Raw genomic sequence first — 17299 nt, forward strand, 5'->3', positions numbered from 1 at the left:
AAACAGGAATAGGATTTAATGTATACAGTAACATGTTTTTGTGCTATCACAGCCTGCATTTAACACAGATAGGCTCTAGTGTGCGTGAGTTTGTGTGTGTGTGTGTGTGTGTGTGTGAGCATTTGTCAGTCTGCCAAGCTGAAAAGTTGCAGTTTTACCAGTGGATTCAAATGCAGCGTATAGCGGAGGTTGCATGTGTTTATGTGCTCATATCAATGTATGTGTCCGTGCAGAGTCGTCAGGATGTGGAGACAGCGCATCTCAAGCTGCTGATGTACATGACCAGACAGCACGAATATCACCACATGAAATCTCAACATCTGAAAGAACTGATATCGCCAAAAGAAATCTAAATCCTCATACCCATGTCTGAAAGATTAGGAAAAGTTTCTTCTCCATCTTTATAGTAAAATGGATTTCTGTAGTGGGTATGTGTGCGCGCGTGTGTGTGTGTGCGTCTGGGTGTGAGTCTCAGTACCTCATTCCAGATGCGATGCCCCTCAGCATACCAACCAGCTGGATCACTGGGAACTGCCCATCATTTTGCTGTGAAACCATGAACCGACAGGATTATTCTTATTTTCCATTATCAGGTTTTTTCACTTTAGTGCTTTAGAAAGAATCTTGCAGGTAAGAAGATTTATTACCACTTCACAGAAAATGTCATAAGAGAAAAACATTTTTTACCCCCCCATCCCCTTCCCTATTTGCAGCACAGATGATGGTGTGTAAATGTGGTACGTTGTGTTACAGTTGCATAAAAAGAATTTGATCAAGATGATGCAAGTAAGAAAAAACTTGAACTTAATCTTTTGCAAGATTCCATTTTCTGCTTTCACTTCTTTGCTCATACTGTGTTCGTGTTGGCAGAGGCTGGCACAGGCTTAAAATACAGCATCTGAAACCCAACTATTGCTTCTTACTTCTATTTTAATAACTTTGCATACACCGACACACTAAAATCTTCAAGCACACTTCCTGCTGCGTGTTGGCCAGAAGGTTACAGAAACAGGTTTATGACCGGAAGGCTAAGATCGAGGTGGAAGAGTGAAAATGAATCCCTTTGACCTTCCCTCCTTACAACCACTGTGGTGCCCTTAGGAAAGGCCTTTAACCCCCTAGAGCCCAGCAAGTCAGACTGTGGTTAAAATTTGCAGCTTCCAGGTGTGTAAATGTGATATACTCAAAGGACGACTATCCTTCAATAAATAACGGTAATTAAAAAAACTCTGAAAAAGGGACCAAGAAATTGCAAACTGTGTCAACACTAATATAACAAATGCTTTTACTACTAAGCTATTTTTCACACATGAACTCTGGGCAGTGATCTGCAGTTGACCTTCCTCACATGCGGCACACAACCGTAGAGAGTTCCCTTCAAACGCTTTTTTATACTTCAGATGCCCCGTTTGGTTTAGATAGTTGTCCTGGAAAGGGTGTGCAAGAGGCAGGAAACAAGATAACCACTCCAGATTATTACCTGCACTCTTCTCTTGAACATCACATAGACTTTGTACAAAGGATCTGCAGGGTTCAAGACTGTTTACTGTGACCATGTGGGATATTAGCTTTTTTCCCCACACGGAGCTCACAGTCGGGTGACGAACAGAAAAGTTCAGGGCAGCAGTGCATGTGTGAAAACCACCCTGAAAAGAGTTAATTGAAACGCTGTGATAAAAGTGTTACAGCAGGCATTTTGGACCAATACAAAGTAGACAGCTGGAAATTCTACAAAGCCTTTTTGCCGTCAGATGTAGCTGGATGTCAGCTAGTTTAAAATAAATTTAAGCAAACAAGGTGCACAACCACCTTTATTGTTTATCACAGCCTGAAATGCAGTTTATGCTGAAGTTCAATAAGGAAAAGCTTTTCACATTCATCTGTCTGCATTCCTGAGTGTTCAGGCTGCTAGTCTATTCTTTACATCACTTCGGCTTTTCCACGCTTTCAAACTTAATTCTGTCATCATCACTCTGAGCATTTTCTTTTTGCACGTCTTCTGCTAGCCAATCAGCCTTTGACTCAATGCTTCTCTGCCATAGTGCCTTTCAGACTCTCATTCATGTGACAAGTCTCCTCAGAAACTCAAAATCTCCATCTGCTTCCTCTCTGCCACCACCTGTATGTAAATTCCAGGAGGTCCTGTCCTATTAGCAACATTGGGCCCTGCTCTACTTTGTAGCTTCAGCTGAGGTCTAATAGCCAAATACTCAAACTCTATAAAAACCTTCTCGTAATTTCTTCAAGTCATCTCCAGGAATACTTCTCCAGGCTTCTTTTAGGACATTCAAAGCTCCTCTTTGGATGTTGGCTGCATTTTGTTCTGATCTCTGTAAAGATGATCCCACACTACTTCAATAATGTTGAGGTCCGGGCTCTGGGGAGGCCAATCCATGACTGATAGTGTTTATTGTGTGTTTTTCTATCCAGTTATGCTTTTACTGCATTGACAATGTGTTTGAGGTCATTGTCATAGTCAAAAATGAAGCTGTTGCCAATCAGATAGTGTATAAATAGTATGGGATGGTGGCTGCATTTCACTGACTGAAGTGCAGCCCCAAATTGTGTCAAAGTCAGTATTTCACAGATGGCTGTAGACACTCACTGCTGTACCTCATTCCTGACCTCCTTGGTACATACTGATGAGGATCTCAATTCATTCTCAGTTCAGGTTTACTTACATAGCACCAAATGACAACAGTTGCCACAAAGCATTTCACACTGTGAGATAATGACCCCAAAGGATTTGAACTAAAACTTTCAAATTTGGCTTCATCATCATCCGTAAGACCTGTTGTCACTGATTTTCAGTCCAATTCTGGTGTAATTTAGCAGAACCTTTTCTCCCTGCTTCCCATCCTTAACAATGGCTTCTTGACAGCCACCCTTCCACTGAGACTATTTCTGATGAGGCTTCATTAAACAGCAGATGGATCAGCAGATGCATCTCTCAGGTCCTGTGTCAGGTCTTTGCAGGATTTTTTTCTTATCATTTCTTGGCATTCTTCCAACACGTTCTCATCCCAAAATGTAACATATTGTGTGTGTGTGTGTGTGTGTGTGTGTGTGTGTGTGTGTGTGTGTGTGTGTGTGTGTGTGACAAATCCTCGGCATGTTACGCTCTCGGCCACCCAGCCCCTCTGTGTTTTACACGTTCGGAAATGTCAGGAAACATGACAACCGCTTGGGAATGAATCTACACATGTACCTTTATTTTACTTTCTCATCATTAATTGATTTAGAAAACACTATCTGATACAATTAAGACCGTAGTTAAGGTTAGAGATAAGGCTATGGTTAGAGTTAGGATTAAGGTTGGGTTTGGGCTGGAATACACGGCTGGAGCGTGGGTTACCACCAGGAGTGTCATTCTATTGAATTCCATCCACAATCCGGTGCATATCAAAGGGACGCAGAAGAGTACCTTTTGCGTTTCTATGGGATGCCTCGGGACGTGACAAATCGTCAGGAATAAGAACGGTCTGCATTCTTCGCAGACTCAAATAAAGAAATTGGAACAAATGATGTGTTTTTGTGACAAGCTGCTAATAATAAATTGCCTATAGACATCATTTAAAGTTGGTTATTTGCCCAGCTGCATGTCATGTGTGGACAAAACAGTGCTTTATTCCTTGAGGTAGATTCCTTTTTATTCCTAATGATTGTTAATTCAGAGTTACAACAAACATTCATGTGAAAATGGGCAGGTGGAAGGACTGGATTGAAAATGAATGAAAAAGCAGCCAATGTCCAAAGAAAAAAAACTTTGGAAGACCTTCAGAAAGTCTGGAAAGCCATTGCTCAAGACTGCTTGGAAACATTTAAAGAAAGTCAGTCTCCTTGGAATAAAAAAATATGAAGAAATGAAGGGTCGCTCTAGACTTTTGCATAGTACTGAATAAGAAAAAGAAGTACAAAAAAAAGAAAGAGAGAAGAAAAGAACAAAAGCAAGTTGACCAAGCCTATACAAAGGTGGCTTGGAAAGTTAAGAAAGTTCCTGTTTAGAGCTGCTGGAGGCTTTGTTGGATTTATGAAACATTTTTTGATAAAACTCAAAATATTTGCCTTTTTGCTACCTCACCTCTGGGCCAGGCTGTCTCTGTTTCTTATAAACATCACTGACATCCCCCACTGACATCTCTGCAGTCGAAGGTGTGTGTGTGTCTTTTAATTCACTTTGCGCATCAAACCTCACCTTTGATGCTCCTCTAGCCTAATCCTCTGCAGGCAAAGACCTTCTTCTAGGCACACTCACACACACACGGCATTGATCTTTTGGGTCTTGTGCCTCCAAGATGGTCACGCTAGGACAGCAACACCAGGAAGATCGATCATTGTGTTTGTGAATGTGTGTGTCTGTGTATGTGTGTGTGCATGAGTCATCGGGTGATTTCTGAGTCAAAAGGGGTCACGCTGTGAGTACCAAACATCAAAGAGTTTCTCTTTCTGTTTTTAGAGGCGCCTCAAAAGGAGGGCAGGATCAAAGAGACGGACAGACTGACAGACAGTCAGGCTGGCAGGATGAGGCGGAAAGAGCACAGGAAGGAAGAGAGGAGAAAGGGAAGCGCAGGAGGCTATTTCTGTCTTTGTGTCTATTTCTTCAAAAACTTACAGTCCTCCTCTCTCCAACTGTTGCTCTGTTTGGTTATTTAGTTTGAACCGAAGGTGAAGGTGCCTATACTCAGTTACCGGTTTATTAGGTATGCCTAATAAATGAACAGATCCAGATCTGGTAGAGGTATTAAATATCCCAAAAGCATGTGATATAATACTGTACCATGTCAATGTGTGATGCTCAATCGTAATTTTTATCATTTGTATTTCAGACTGTAAATCGTGTGTTTCTTCCTGTCAGGCTGAAGGTGATGTTATCTTCATTTTTCTTAAGCATCATGTTGAGTTCTAGATGATAAATGGTTGGGAACTGAACCTGACCAACCACACCATTAGCACCTTGAGCTGCTGAGCAGTGCTGTCCAGACAAGTGATGGTTGTTCTTAGAGTCGCTAGGCAAAAACTTGCTGTAAGTGTGGAAAGCCTTTTTTCCCTCTTTTCAGTTATATTTCTCCTGTTTACGTTGGAGAAAAGTGTCGTAAGCCTTAATTATTAAACTTTAGTAAGCTTGGCTATGTCGGGGTTGATGCAGTTTATATTAATGGTTAAATACATCGACCCTCTCTGGACAGTAGCTGTGCGGTCGCACTCCTTATTCCTTGGGAATTTCCCCTCATTGGAACCTTAATCAAACCTTTAAATGACCCGATCCTGAAAGTGGTCTAAAGTGTAGCAGTTACCCTGAGAAATGAGTCCAGTGCTCCATTCTCCATGAACTCTGTGATTATCATCGTAGGCCTGCTCTTGGTGACCACGCCCTCCAGTCTGATGATATTTGGTTGGTCAAACTGGCCCATGATTGAGGCCTCTGACAGGAAGTCCCTCCTCTGCCTCTCAGAGTAGCCCACCTTCAGGGTCTTGATGGCCACAGGGATTTCTTTTTTCCCCACAGGTTTCAGGCGACCTTTGTATACCTCACCGAACTCGCCTGAAAATATAAAAGGAGTCAAATTAAAGCAAATTCCGTTTTTTTCCCCAACAGGACAAAAAATGTGCACTAAAGTATTCCTTAATTTTGAGCTCTTAAATAAATGATTTACCAATAAAATGGGATACTAAATTACTGCATTTGAATCCCATTAATAATGTAAAACGGGGCTCAAATAAAAAAATAAAAAAAACAGGCTCGAGTTCATACTGAGCACATTCTTCTTTTCAATTGGATGACTTAGAGAGCCGTGTGTGTGACGGAGTGCAAGTTAAACATACAAACACTGAAAGCTGAAAAGCTGCCATCTGCACCCTCGCTGTCATACTGATGGTCACTGAGCAGCTTCACCGGATTAGATTGAGGTCGAGGGGTTTTGCTCAAGGGCACTTTTTATTTTTTATTTTATTTTATTTTTTTATTTTTTTCAAAATGAAAGAACAACAAAAATTGGATCCCCTCAATAACCGCTCAAGGGTGAGGAAAGGTTGTGTAGCAGAGGTGGCAAACAAGATAAAAGGGACAGTGCCACCGTTGTTGCTTGGATACTCGGTTTTGCACATATTCCTCAAATATAATCTCTCAGGTAAATAAAGTCGGCCCGGGTTAAAGTGCTGGATGGAAATAGTGTGCTGCTAAGGCCGTATCAGGTTTGCCTTTTCATTAGAGTTTAAAAGAAATGTAAAAACATTTTGACCCCATCATCAGTCACGTGTCATAATTGAACTATAAACTATAACAACGTTAACAATGCGTCTTTTTTCTTTTTGTTTTTTTTTGTTTTACACTTCCTTATTGTGACTTTTGAAACAACCAGGGTTCACAAGTCACATGATTATTCTTTCTGCTAATCCCTTCAGCATTTAAAAATTAGTTTTTGCATTGCTTTATTGAAGATATACTGTGTAGCACCTCCATAACAGAGCGGAGCGATGGCCGAAACACTACAATTTTCCTTCCTCTGTATACTCACTACAGCAGAAATAAATACAATACACTTCTTATAGAGTCCCACCCTCAGTAAATGACCTGCCGAAAGGCTGTGCTTCCAAAGTGTTTGGAACAAAGGAAAATAATTCATGTTCTTTTTTTAACATAACATCAGTTCACAACAAGTCACCAAGGTGGAGTAAGAAAATACAAGCAAATGCAACTTCTCCAAATAATAACAAAATACGGAAAGGAGATTCATTTTACCTTTAATAAAACTTTTAATAACAGAGTGTTTACTTCATGCTTTTTGTGCATGAGTATGTGCTGCACATTAGCATTATAACAATATATCTGATTTTTTTTTTTTTTTACTGTGAAATGAGATTCTTTTAGTCTGTTATGTCATTTCCTGTTTTATTTTGATGACCTCTCGTCTCTTGTGCTTTGTATTCATCTCTACTTCCCCTGTCTTGTCATTTGTAATTAGTTTCAGTTGATCTCTGCTGGCTGTTCCCTCGTTATCGTCTGTGTGTACATATTGTCTCAGTCTTGCCCTTTGTTGTGTTCTCCCTCATGCTCTATTCCTCGTATAGTTTTGTTTTGTTTTTGTTTTAGTTTCTCGATTAAAATTAAACTACCATAAAAATTAGAGACTGTTTATTTCTTTGGAAGTGAGTAAACTTTCAAATTCAGTAGGAGATCAAGCGTAACCTATAGATTTGAGGTTCAATAGTTCACGTGTCTCTCATTACGGTTTTCTTTGTGTTTTGCTGTGAAGGAAGCCGAACTGGTTGTAACTTCAATGAACTCGTTCCTTGCGCAAAAAATTCCCTTTCTGTGACACAGATGTCTTTTGTCAAAATAAATGCAGCTTTATGCTGATTGGGGACATGAAAATTGAATGTCACTTCAAAATGAAAGTCCCCATCCCAGAGATAAAAATCGGTGTGTGAATAATGGATGAGTAATGGGAATTGGATGCCAGGCTGTGCCGTCTTGTCTCACTGTGATCTCTGCTCCACATCTTACTGCTCATTAAAAACTATCTACTGTCACCACTGTAAACCAGTCGACGCACAGACGGAGAGGGAGAGAAAAAATGAACGGGAAGGGGATGACAGAGAGAGGGCTGTTATGAAAAGCGCAAGGGGTGGTTATGAGCAGGCAATGATAATAAGGACGAGGCAGGGAGAAGGGATGGAAGGATGGGGTTTTTTCTCCAAGAGAGGCCATGTCAGATGACATGTCACCGCTCTTCGGAAAAAAAACGAGGTCAAAGAGATGACGGGAAAATCAAAGGAAAGATTTAGTCTGTATTATAAACATTCTTGGGTCTACATTATATCTAAGTATGCTGCTTAGTAAAGAAGTGTCAGATGAGATATGGTTGCTACTTCCTTTTATAAATTTAAGAGTTTCATGATTTGTCTTCAGTCAAAAAAAGTGCTTTTTGTGAAGGACAATTCCTACAGTGTCAGTGATAGTAATACAAAAGGAGGAAAGGAGAGGGTGTTATCGCAGAGGGAGAGGATGAGGGAGTAAGGTGAGATATTTTTATTATCTCCTCGGGGTGCTTTCTTCTTTTATCTTCCCTGCTCAATCTGTTGTTCTGCTTCCTCCCCGCCCCCCAGCCCACCCCCCTTTCGGTTCTTTGTTTAGCATTTCGCTATACACAAACAAAAGTGAAACTCCAGAGGGGGCTGAATCACAGAGGGAGCTCGACATAGGAGGAAGTATCAAAGAAATACACAGATTAAAAACAAAAGGCAAACAGCTATGGATAAACTTTCACTATCACTTAGAAAGGTAGAGATCCGCCCGTTTGAGGGTTCAAGGTGCCCATCTCATATTACTCGGGCTCATATTTTCTCCTCCCTCCTTGCAGTTTTCAGCCCTCCTCTGTCACCTCTGGCTTAGGTGAGAAACCCTTTCGCTGAGGGAAATAAACCGAGAAACGGGGGAGGGATTACCAAAAGCCTCTCAGAGTACCTCAACAGACCAAAGCCCACAGCACATACTCGCAGCAGTTCTAATACACAACCTTTAACACCGTGAGCTCAATCGCTTTGATTGTGATTGGTTTTGGTCAAAAGAAGAATAAGTAACGAGAATCAAAGTGTAAGATCTGAAGAATAACGTTTTACTCCTGTTTCTTGTTGACCATAAATTATGACCAATAAGAAACAGACTTAGGTCTATAAGAAATTTTGCATTTTTGCCTCCATATACCACTACTGTTGAATCCAAAAAATATAGAAAGATTAAAGTGCAGACATTTAGCTTTAATTCCAGGACTTCAACAAATGTGTTGCATTGATTAACACGCCCTCAGTTTCAAAGGTTAAAAAGTAATTGGGCAATTGATAAGTGTGTCAGTTGTCATGGCCAACAAACTACAAGAAGCTGACGGTGGCTACAGTTAAGGTTTAGCAGAGCATCTCAAGGGAGATGAAAAAATGTCTCTCAATTAATTTTCAATAAAATGCTTAACATCACATATTGGCTGTAAAGATGTAAATTTGTGGATGAAATGCACACAGTCAATGTTTAGATTTATAGAACCTGATCAACTCTCTGTGGTCACTTTCTAGTAAAGGATATGGGAATGCTACAAATTAAATGTACCTTTTATACTTTTTAACAAAATGTATTCACAGAATCAAATTGTATTATAGCAGGATAGCTATTCAACTTACCAAAGTGCCGAAAGAAAACTAGACTACTCAGTAAAATTCTTCTTCAGTAAAAGTCTTGGTTACTTGCTGGTTACACAGTTTTTGCCCATCACTTGTGATGGCAGCTGGCTGAAATGAACAGTTACATTTAAAAAGGTTGGTTACATAGTAACAACATTAACAATGACAGGGGCATCACAGCTAAAATTCATGGTGGAGGTGATCCTTTCTTTTCCATCTCACACTTGACCAGAAAAGAGGCAGCGCCATGGTCCAGACAGGGAACCCAGGTCAGATAAAAAAATAACGCTTTATATGAGCTGACAGCAGCTACGCTTGCAGTTGCAGTGGGTAAAAAGCCAAAAAGAGCTGAAATGTGAGAGTAACAGCAACCATCTGCCTCTGGCAGTTATTTTTTATATATTATTAAACAGTAATAAGTTTCACGAAATTTGACCAGAAAGGTTTTATGCAATCTTAGAGATGGCACGATACCACTTTTTTATGTCCGATACCGATACCATAAATTTGGATATCTGCCGATACCGATATGAATCCGATATAGTGTTTTTTAATCAACAAAACTGTTTTTTTTAAATATCTTGCTGCATTTTGTATAAGTTCATACTCAAGTTTAAAACAACAACTACACTAAAGCTATTCTGTTATACCTGTATGCAAAAAAAAAAAATTTCATAGTTCAGCAATACTGATCAATCTAATAAACTCAAACCTACACCTTCCTCCCTATTCTGTTATTTTAAAGAGTACTTAGCGTAAATATTAAGCAACCTAACTAATAGGGTTCCAACTCCCAGCAACAACAAAAATAAATAAATAAAAAATGGGGAACCACCCCTCACGCTCCACCTCATGATGCTTAATCGACGTAATCAACCTTAATTTGATGCAGTGTGAAAAAAAATGCACAGAAATCAATTCTTTTTCAAGAAATATTAAATAGATTCAACATCTTTCTTCAACAAAATTGCAGACTGCACAGATGGTACCTTCCCAAAGGAAAAAGTACTATAGCTTACTAGGGTATATTAGACTTAACAGTTACTATATGCAGTAATGGACTTCTATACATTTTACATCAGATTAAAACTTTGGGTGTAAGATTCAGATAAATATTGAATAATTAAAAGCTCGACATTTTAAATGAGAATAAGAAAGAAAAGTATGTCTTTGTGCCCCCTTTTCCCTGTTCATGCCCTATCGGCCCCCCTGGCTAAACTTTGCTAGATCCGCCCCTGCACAGTTACCAGCGTCAGCTACGTAGAAAAAGATCCTCGAGTAGAAAGTAATATTAAATAAATTCTAACAACAGCTGATCAAGCTTAAACGTGCTGCTGTTGTTCAGCCGCTGGTTTCCTCTTTCTGGTGCAAAGTGGGCCAAAAGCAAACAAGAGAGACGGACTTGCGACAGAAAAGCCGATCAGCTGATCGTTAAGCAGTTTCACGATTGAAGTAGCAGCCGGAGAGCGAGAGGCAGTCGCTCGTTAAGCTTAACGCAGGAATGCTTTACAAACATTCAGAGATGGACTTACACACTTGCTTTACTTCTCTCGGGGATAACTTTGTCGGAGATGAAATGCCGGGTTGCTAGCGAAGCTCCAAATGCTATCCAGACCACCGACAGGTCCCGCATGCCACAGCCGCTCTATCACGTGATGCATACTGCTCCGACGTGCTAACGTTCTGAGGTGAGTTACGGCGTGTTGCAAGTTTTGTGAGGTGCTTTCGTGATATTTAATGGATCGGATTACATTTTTTATTTTTCTCCGATATCCGATCCAGTAATTTAGGTCAGTATCGGACCGATACCGATATGTAATATCGGATCGGTCCATCTCTATGCAATCTTGCTCTAAAACAAAAGACAAACAGGAGCAGGCATATACCCATTCACACCTTGAATAATGTGAAAAATGATTCATATCAGCTTAATATATGTTCAAATCTGAATCCACTTTGCAAAAATAACCATCTTCAAGAAAGCACCATACTGAACTATCACCTTACTTGCAATATTGAAGAATCCATATTCCTTTCCCTCCCATTAACCAAATGATAGTTTAAAGTGAACCTCCAACCTTTGTGGGTCTAAAGCTGTGATATAAGATCTAAACAAATAATGCCAATATGATCAACATATAAACCTTTGAAAACACTAAATCAATGAGCATTAATATTACCTTTAAAAATCTACTTGTAGCAAACAACAGTCCTGAACATCTGGTAGAGAATGTATACTATTATTCCTGTGAGGCAGAGGTAGCTGGCTTCAGTGCTTCTGCTTTATTCGTCGGTCTGTCTAGTTGTCGGTCAGTAATACTGTTCAAACACGAGTAACCAAATTTCAGAAAACCTGGCAGAGCATGAGTGAAGAAAGATCCTATTAAATTTAGCTGCAGCTCCAGATCGCTTTCTTTAAAACTGTCACACAGACACTGGTCGTGTCTCAGAGTGTGAGTCCCTTGTCTTTCTTTCTTTTTTTTTTTTAACTCAGATTTTATTATAATTTAAAACATTGCAATGTTCACAAGTAAGACAGTTACAGGAACCGCAGTGCAGAAATACAGATTACAATAAGAACTGCAATTAGGAAACAACACAAAACTGGGATGCAAACCCCCCCCCAAAAAAAGAAACTTTACGTAATATTAAAAAACGTGAAAATCTTAATAGCCATGAAGGAACAAAATGAAACAGACCTATGCTAAATTATTGAAACAGTAAAGCATGTATGGGTCGCCAACGCTCAGTAAACAACTCTCTCTGAATCCGCAGAGTATATGTTATTTCCTCCATCTGGTAAATTTCTCTTACTTTATCAATCCACATATTATATGAAGGTGGGTCAAGATTCAGCCATTTAATAGTAATACACTTTAGTGCTGCTGTAAGCAAGATTCTTAAGAGGTACTTTTTACTGTTTCCTGCAAAACCATTTGGTAATACTCCTAAAATGGCGAACTGTTGGTCTTTTGTTAATGGTTGTTGGAAAACTGTATTGAGAACTTTAAATATGTTATTCCAAAATGAGCAGATTTTTGGGCATGACCAGAATATATGTGAGTGGGTTCCTAAATGAGTACCACAATTTCGCCAGCAGGTATCAGGATTTGTAGGCTTCATTTTGGCCATTATCTCTGGGGTTCTAAAATATCTCATGACCACCTTCCATTTGAATTCTCTCCACAGCCCAGAGTCACGAGATGGGCTTCACCGAACACCTCTTCCCAGGCGTCCTCTGAGATTTGAGTGCCAGTCTCAGCTTCCCACCTTGCCTTAATATCCAAAGTTGCACTTGTACTGAAACTCATAAATGCGTTATAGAAATTGCTGATTAATTTTGGGGAGGAATTACTTTGAAATATTTTTAGAAATATTTCCTCAATGGGTGAGGGCTCCAAAACTTATGAGTCCCTTTTCTGACGTCCTGATAACAAACAATAAATATATGCAATTTTTTTCTGGGGGGATAGAACAGTAGTAAACATAAATACATAGCTCTAATATCCTTATATAATCAGTTTTTTTTGGCTATGTATGTGCAAAAGTCTTGGGCTACAATTCATTTCTTTAAATTTTGATTCTAAGCTGTCATATTTGATTTTTTAAGGTAGTCTTGAGCACTAATTTTCTCAGCTTTCTGTGGATTTGTCTTTGGACACTGGATGGTTTTTGGCTCATTTTCAGTCTAGTCCTGAACATTTTTGGAGGAAATCTTTTTTTCTTTGACCTATCCAGCATAAGTAACTCAAGGATGAACCAGTAACAGACAACTTAGCAAAGAATTTTAAGTTGTATCTTTATGCACTTTGGGTTGAACAAAAAGATTGCATAAAAATGTAAGGAACTTAACACAATCGCTTCATTTCAAATGCAGGTCAAAAGCAACTGAACTAATTAAATACCTGAAAATAAATTGTTAGTTTCTAATACTTGTTTTAAAAGCCTTTGCTGGTAATAACAGCCTGAAGTCTTCTTGACCCCATGGACATCAGTAGATGCTGCGTTTTCTTCTTTTTAATACTCTGCCAGGCCTTTACTGCACCAGCTTTCAGTGTTTTAGCAGGCTAGTCCAATCTAGCCTTTCTATTCTTGAGGCTTATGAGTGGCTCGCACCTTGCAGTGAATCCTCTGTATTTGCTTTCATGCAGTCTTATTATTATGGTAGACTTGGATATCGATACGCCTATTTCCTGGAGAGTGTTGTTCACTTGGTTGGCTGTTGTGAAGGGGTTTCCTCTTCACCATGGAAATGATTAGAAAAATCCTTTAATTGTCCCACAAGGGGAAATTTAGTGGACGATCATCCACCACTGTTATCTTCCAGGTCACTCACTCCTAATATTGTAGCACTTTCTCAGATGGTTTTTTTCTGGATGGCTTGTTTCACCTGCATGGAGAGCTCCTTTGACCGCATGTTGTCTGTTTACAGCAAAATCTTCCAAATCAAACCTCAAATCAACTTCAGGCCTTTTATCTGCTTATCTACCTTTATCTGCTTAAGTGATAATGACATAACGAAGGAATTGCCCGCACCTACCTGAAATAGCTTTTGACTCAACTGTCCAACTACCTTTTGTGCCTTTAAAAAGAGAGTGGCACATATTTAGGACCTGAAACTCCCAAACCCTTCATCCAATCTGAATGTGGATACCCTGAAAGATGCATCAGGCCCCCAATTGATTCATCCACTGTTTCCCAAAGCCACGTCAAAAACGGTAAAGAAGCCATTCTTAAAAGCTGTATGTCATTATTATGAAGTGGATGAGAATAGAGGTACAACAATGAGTGTGTACAGCTACTACAGCCACCATATAAAACACAATGGAGGCTTAGTCATGGTTTTGGAGTTGCATTTCACTCAGCGGTGTAAGGAAGAAAAAAAGAAAGTTTAGTCTGTGCTGAAGAATGAAGTTGGTCATACAAAATATTGACTTTCAAGCTTGTTTGAATTGTACAAACTGTGTTTTTGACTTATATATTGTAGTTTCCTTTATGTCTGTGAAGGTTCTCAGTCATCCAGGTCATCACAGTCTAAGGAGCTTGGAAAGAAAAGCGTCTGGAATTCTTTAAGTTGCTTGAAGACGTTTCACCTCTCATCTGAGAAGCTTCTTGGTGGAGAGTCCCAGATTTAAGCCCTATGGGAGTGTCCCCCACAAAAGGCAAAAAGGACCCCCTGATCAGTGTTCTAAGGTTTTTATCTAAACTTTAGAACTGAAGAAGTTTCTCGGATGAGAGGTGAAACGTCTTCAAGCAACTTAAAGAAGTCCAGACGCTTTTCTTTCCAAGCTCCTTAGACCAGCGGTCCCCAACCCCCAGGCCTCGGACCGGTACCAATCCGTGAGTCGTTTGGTACCAGGCTGCGAGAGTTGAAGCTCAGGTGTGAAATGTATGGTTTTCAGGGTTTTTATCGGTTTTCAGTGTTATTTTGTTATCGTTTTTATCGTTAACTCGATTTCCTGGGTCTTTTCACGTGTGTTATGAATAAATCTTCTTTTTTTTTCGGTACCGGTACTAGTTTTATTTTGTTGTATTTATCTGCGCCACCTTAAAGGCCGGTCCGTGAAAATAATGTCGGGCATAAACCGGTCTGTGGCGCAAAAAAGGTTGGAGACCGCTGCCTTAGACTAGTTTCCTTTATGTTTGTACACACTTCAATAAAACTGCTGCATTTATTTTCCAGTGAAATGAGGGGTGGCTTAAGACTTTTGCGCGATACTGAAGCCCAACGACTGATAACTGAAGTGGATGATAACTCACACTCAGCTTTATACTTTAAAGGTGTTCCTTGTTTTTCTTTCCTTCCTCTTTTCCTTTCTCCTTTTCTCATCCAATAGCCAAAATGCCCCCCCCCCCCCCCCAGCAGCCCTGGGACTCTCAGCGTTCTCTGTTTGCCAAACATCATACAGCATTTTTACAGTGAGAGTGCAGATAGCCAAAGAGAATGCATGAAGACAGTTTTAATTTATTCCTGTGAAAGTTTTCAACATGAATAAAACATCTCTCCTGACTTCAAAGGAAAAATAAAGCAAAATAATAAACTGGCATTGTGTGATTCCAGATCTTCCTCATTCACACTAAAGTCTGGCACAGTTGAGAAATTTGATTAATTTTCTGTAGAGGATCTGCTCCTTCACATGGCGGTTGGTTTCATTAAATAAACCAAGGTTTGCTTTTCTAGCTTGTGTTTTGAGGCACTTTGTAGAGGATAGCAGTGCTGTGATTGTGGTTATTTTTTCATCTCAACCTTCAACTGATTTTGCTTACACTGAATGAATGCAATGGTTATTCAACACATCTGAAAATAAATACAGATTTTCCCTTGCTGAGATTATCTTTCAGCAGCTTATAGAAACAACATGACGAAAGCGAAAGGGTCACCAAACACATGAAGGCACTTAAAATATCTACCTGATCCGATGACTTCCTCTATTTTGACACAGGAGGGATCGATTTCTTTGGCAAACTCCCGCACAGCCTCATTGGGGTCCTCGTAGGTGAAAGGGTCAATGTAGATCTTGACCCCTGGTGAACTGTGACCCTCAGAAAGGCTGGGAAAGGTCACAGTGGGTGTGGGTCCACTGAACATGTCTGGCCTCAGAGTCACCTCTGAGGAGAAAGGCAGAAAGCTCGAATACACACACTGTTTTAACACATCATATTTTATGTATCGTGATAAAGAAATAAAGAGCGCAGTGTTAGGAGGGGGGTCGTACCTCCTCCTGTGTTGTACTGCTGCAGCTTGTCACCATATACGCTCTCCTTCAGCTGCCTTCTCCTGCAGACAGAAACACGGACACAGAGATTTACGGGGAAGAAAAAGTGGCAAGTAGGTAAAAAAATAAAACAACTCAAAGTTAGAAATGTTGCAGAAACATCATGCTAATTGGTTGTCCTCTCGCTGTTTCTCTTTTGAGGTGAAATAAATTGTTTTCCAGAAGTGTGCTTAAGAGAGAGTCTGTCAGGAAATCATTAGTATTGGGTGACTTGCTCGTGCTCTTTGTCATCAGCTCTTGTTTCCCGCTTCTCTCCGAGGCTGAAACTAAAGGAATATTTTAATATGTGGACTGATCTCCACAGCAGACACCTAATACTGAGCGCAGGAGAGACAGCTTGCCGCTCGCTATTTCTGGGAGTTCATGGGGTCACTGAGACTTTGGACATTTCTCATTTCACAGCTAGTTTAAAACTCTTGCCGTATTAAATATTATAATTTAATATTTTTTTTGCATCACTTGTGCGTGATTTTTTGGTCTACAACTTTATTTCTACTAGGAGTCATTTCAAATCCTTTTTTAAAAAAATATGTGAAGTACATTTAGAAATGCTCCCTTCGCGTACACAACCAATGTTTTTTCATAAGAATCTTTTGTTCTTGCACTCTAATTTTGATATTTCTCCTTCACATAGCCCACCTCTCCCTTAATGTCAGCTAGGACAGGCTCCAGTTCATCTGTGACCCCCTAACAGGATAAGAAAACAAATATTTTATAGTCCAATGCATGCAAAATTTAAAGTTAGACTAACTTGTAGGTCTCCTTGCTGTCAGTGGCTGTGGCCATGAATGACCATTATTCGGAAAATGCCACACTCGGTTTTTTGTAGTACCATATGCAGATACAAAAGTATTGGAAATAGCTAACAATAATAGCAATAGCAGCAGCAAGTGTAGTTTGAGCTTGAATCAGTTGATCAGCGAAAGGTTAAAGACTACAGTGTACAGAGAGGATTTGACTTAGATGCACACACGCGACTGCAAGCAGATATACTGGTAAACATACCGATTCTACATTTAAGGTGAGAGAGCTGCAGCTGTCAGTGGTGGAAGCTACACTATATTGCCAAAAGTCAAAATGCAGCCATCCAAATCATTGAATTCAGATGTTGCAATCACTTCCATGACCACAGGTGTATAAAATGAAGCAGCTAGGCATGCAGACTGCTTCCACAAACATTTGTAAAAGAAGAGCTCAGTAAATTCCAGAATGTTACCGTGATAGAGGAACAAGTCCAGCTGTGAAATTTTCTCACTACTAAATATTCCACAATCAACTGTTAGTGATATTATAACAAAGATGAAATGATTGGGAACAACAGCAACTTGGCCATGTAGTGGTAGGCTATGTAA

The 17299-nt window shown here is 39.8% G+C and overlaps 1 protein-coding gene across 1 annotated transcript in view; it reads right to left on the bottom strand.

Moving 5' to 3' along the window:
- LOC146614605 (ephrin type-B receptor 1-like) overlaps window positions 1–17299 on the bottom strand; it is a 150608-nt gene that overhangs the window by 17207 nt on the left and 116102 nt on the right. The window contains exons 12-15 of the mRNA XM_085376036.1: window positions 15888–15949; window positions 15583–15780; window positions 5295–5542; window positions 479–546 (exon numbers count right to left, since the gene is read on the bottom strand). Of these exons, the coding sequence (XP_085232162.1) occupies window positions 479–546; window positions 5295–5542; window positions 15583–15780; window positions 15888–15949 (576 nt within the window). The remainder of the gene's footprint in view (window positions 1–478; window positions 547–5294; window positions 5543–15582; window positions 15781–15887; window positions 15950–17299) is intronic.

Source organism: Diplotaxodon limnothrissa, linkage group LG17, assembly GCF_057381915.1.
Source record: "Diplotaxodon limnothrissa isolate DT_005_m linkage group LG17, D_limnothrissa_male_GT1.1, whole genome shotgun sequence".
Lineage (NCBI taxonomy): Eukaryota > Metazoa > Chordata > Actinopteri > Cichliformes > Cichlidae > Diplotaxodon > Diplotaxodon limnothrissa.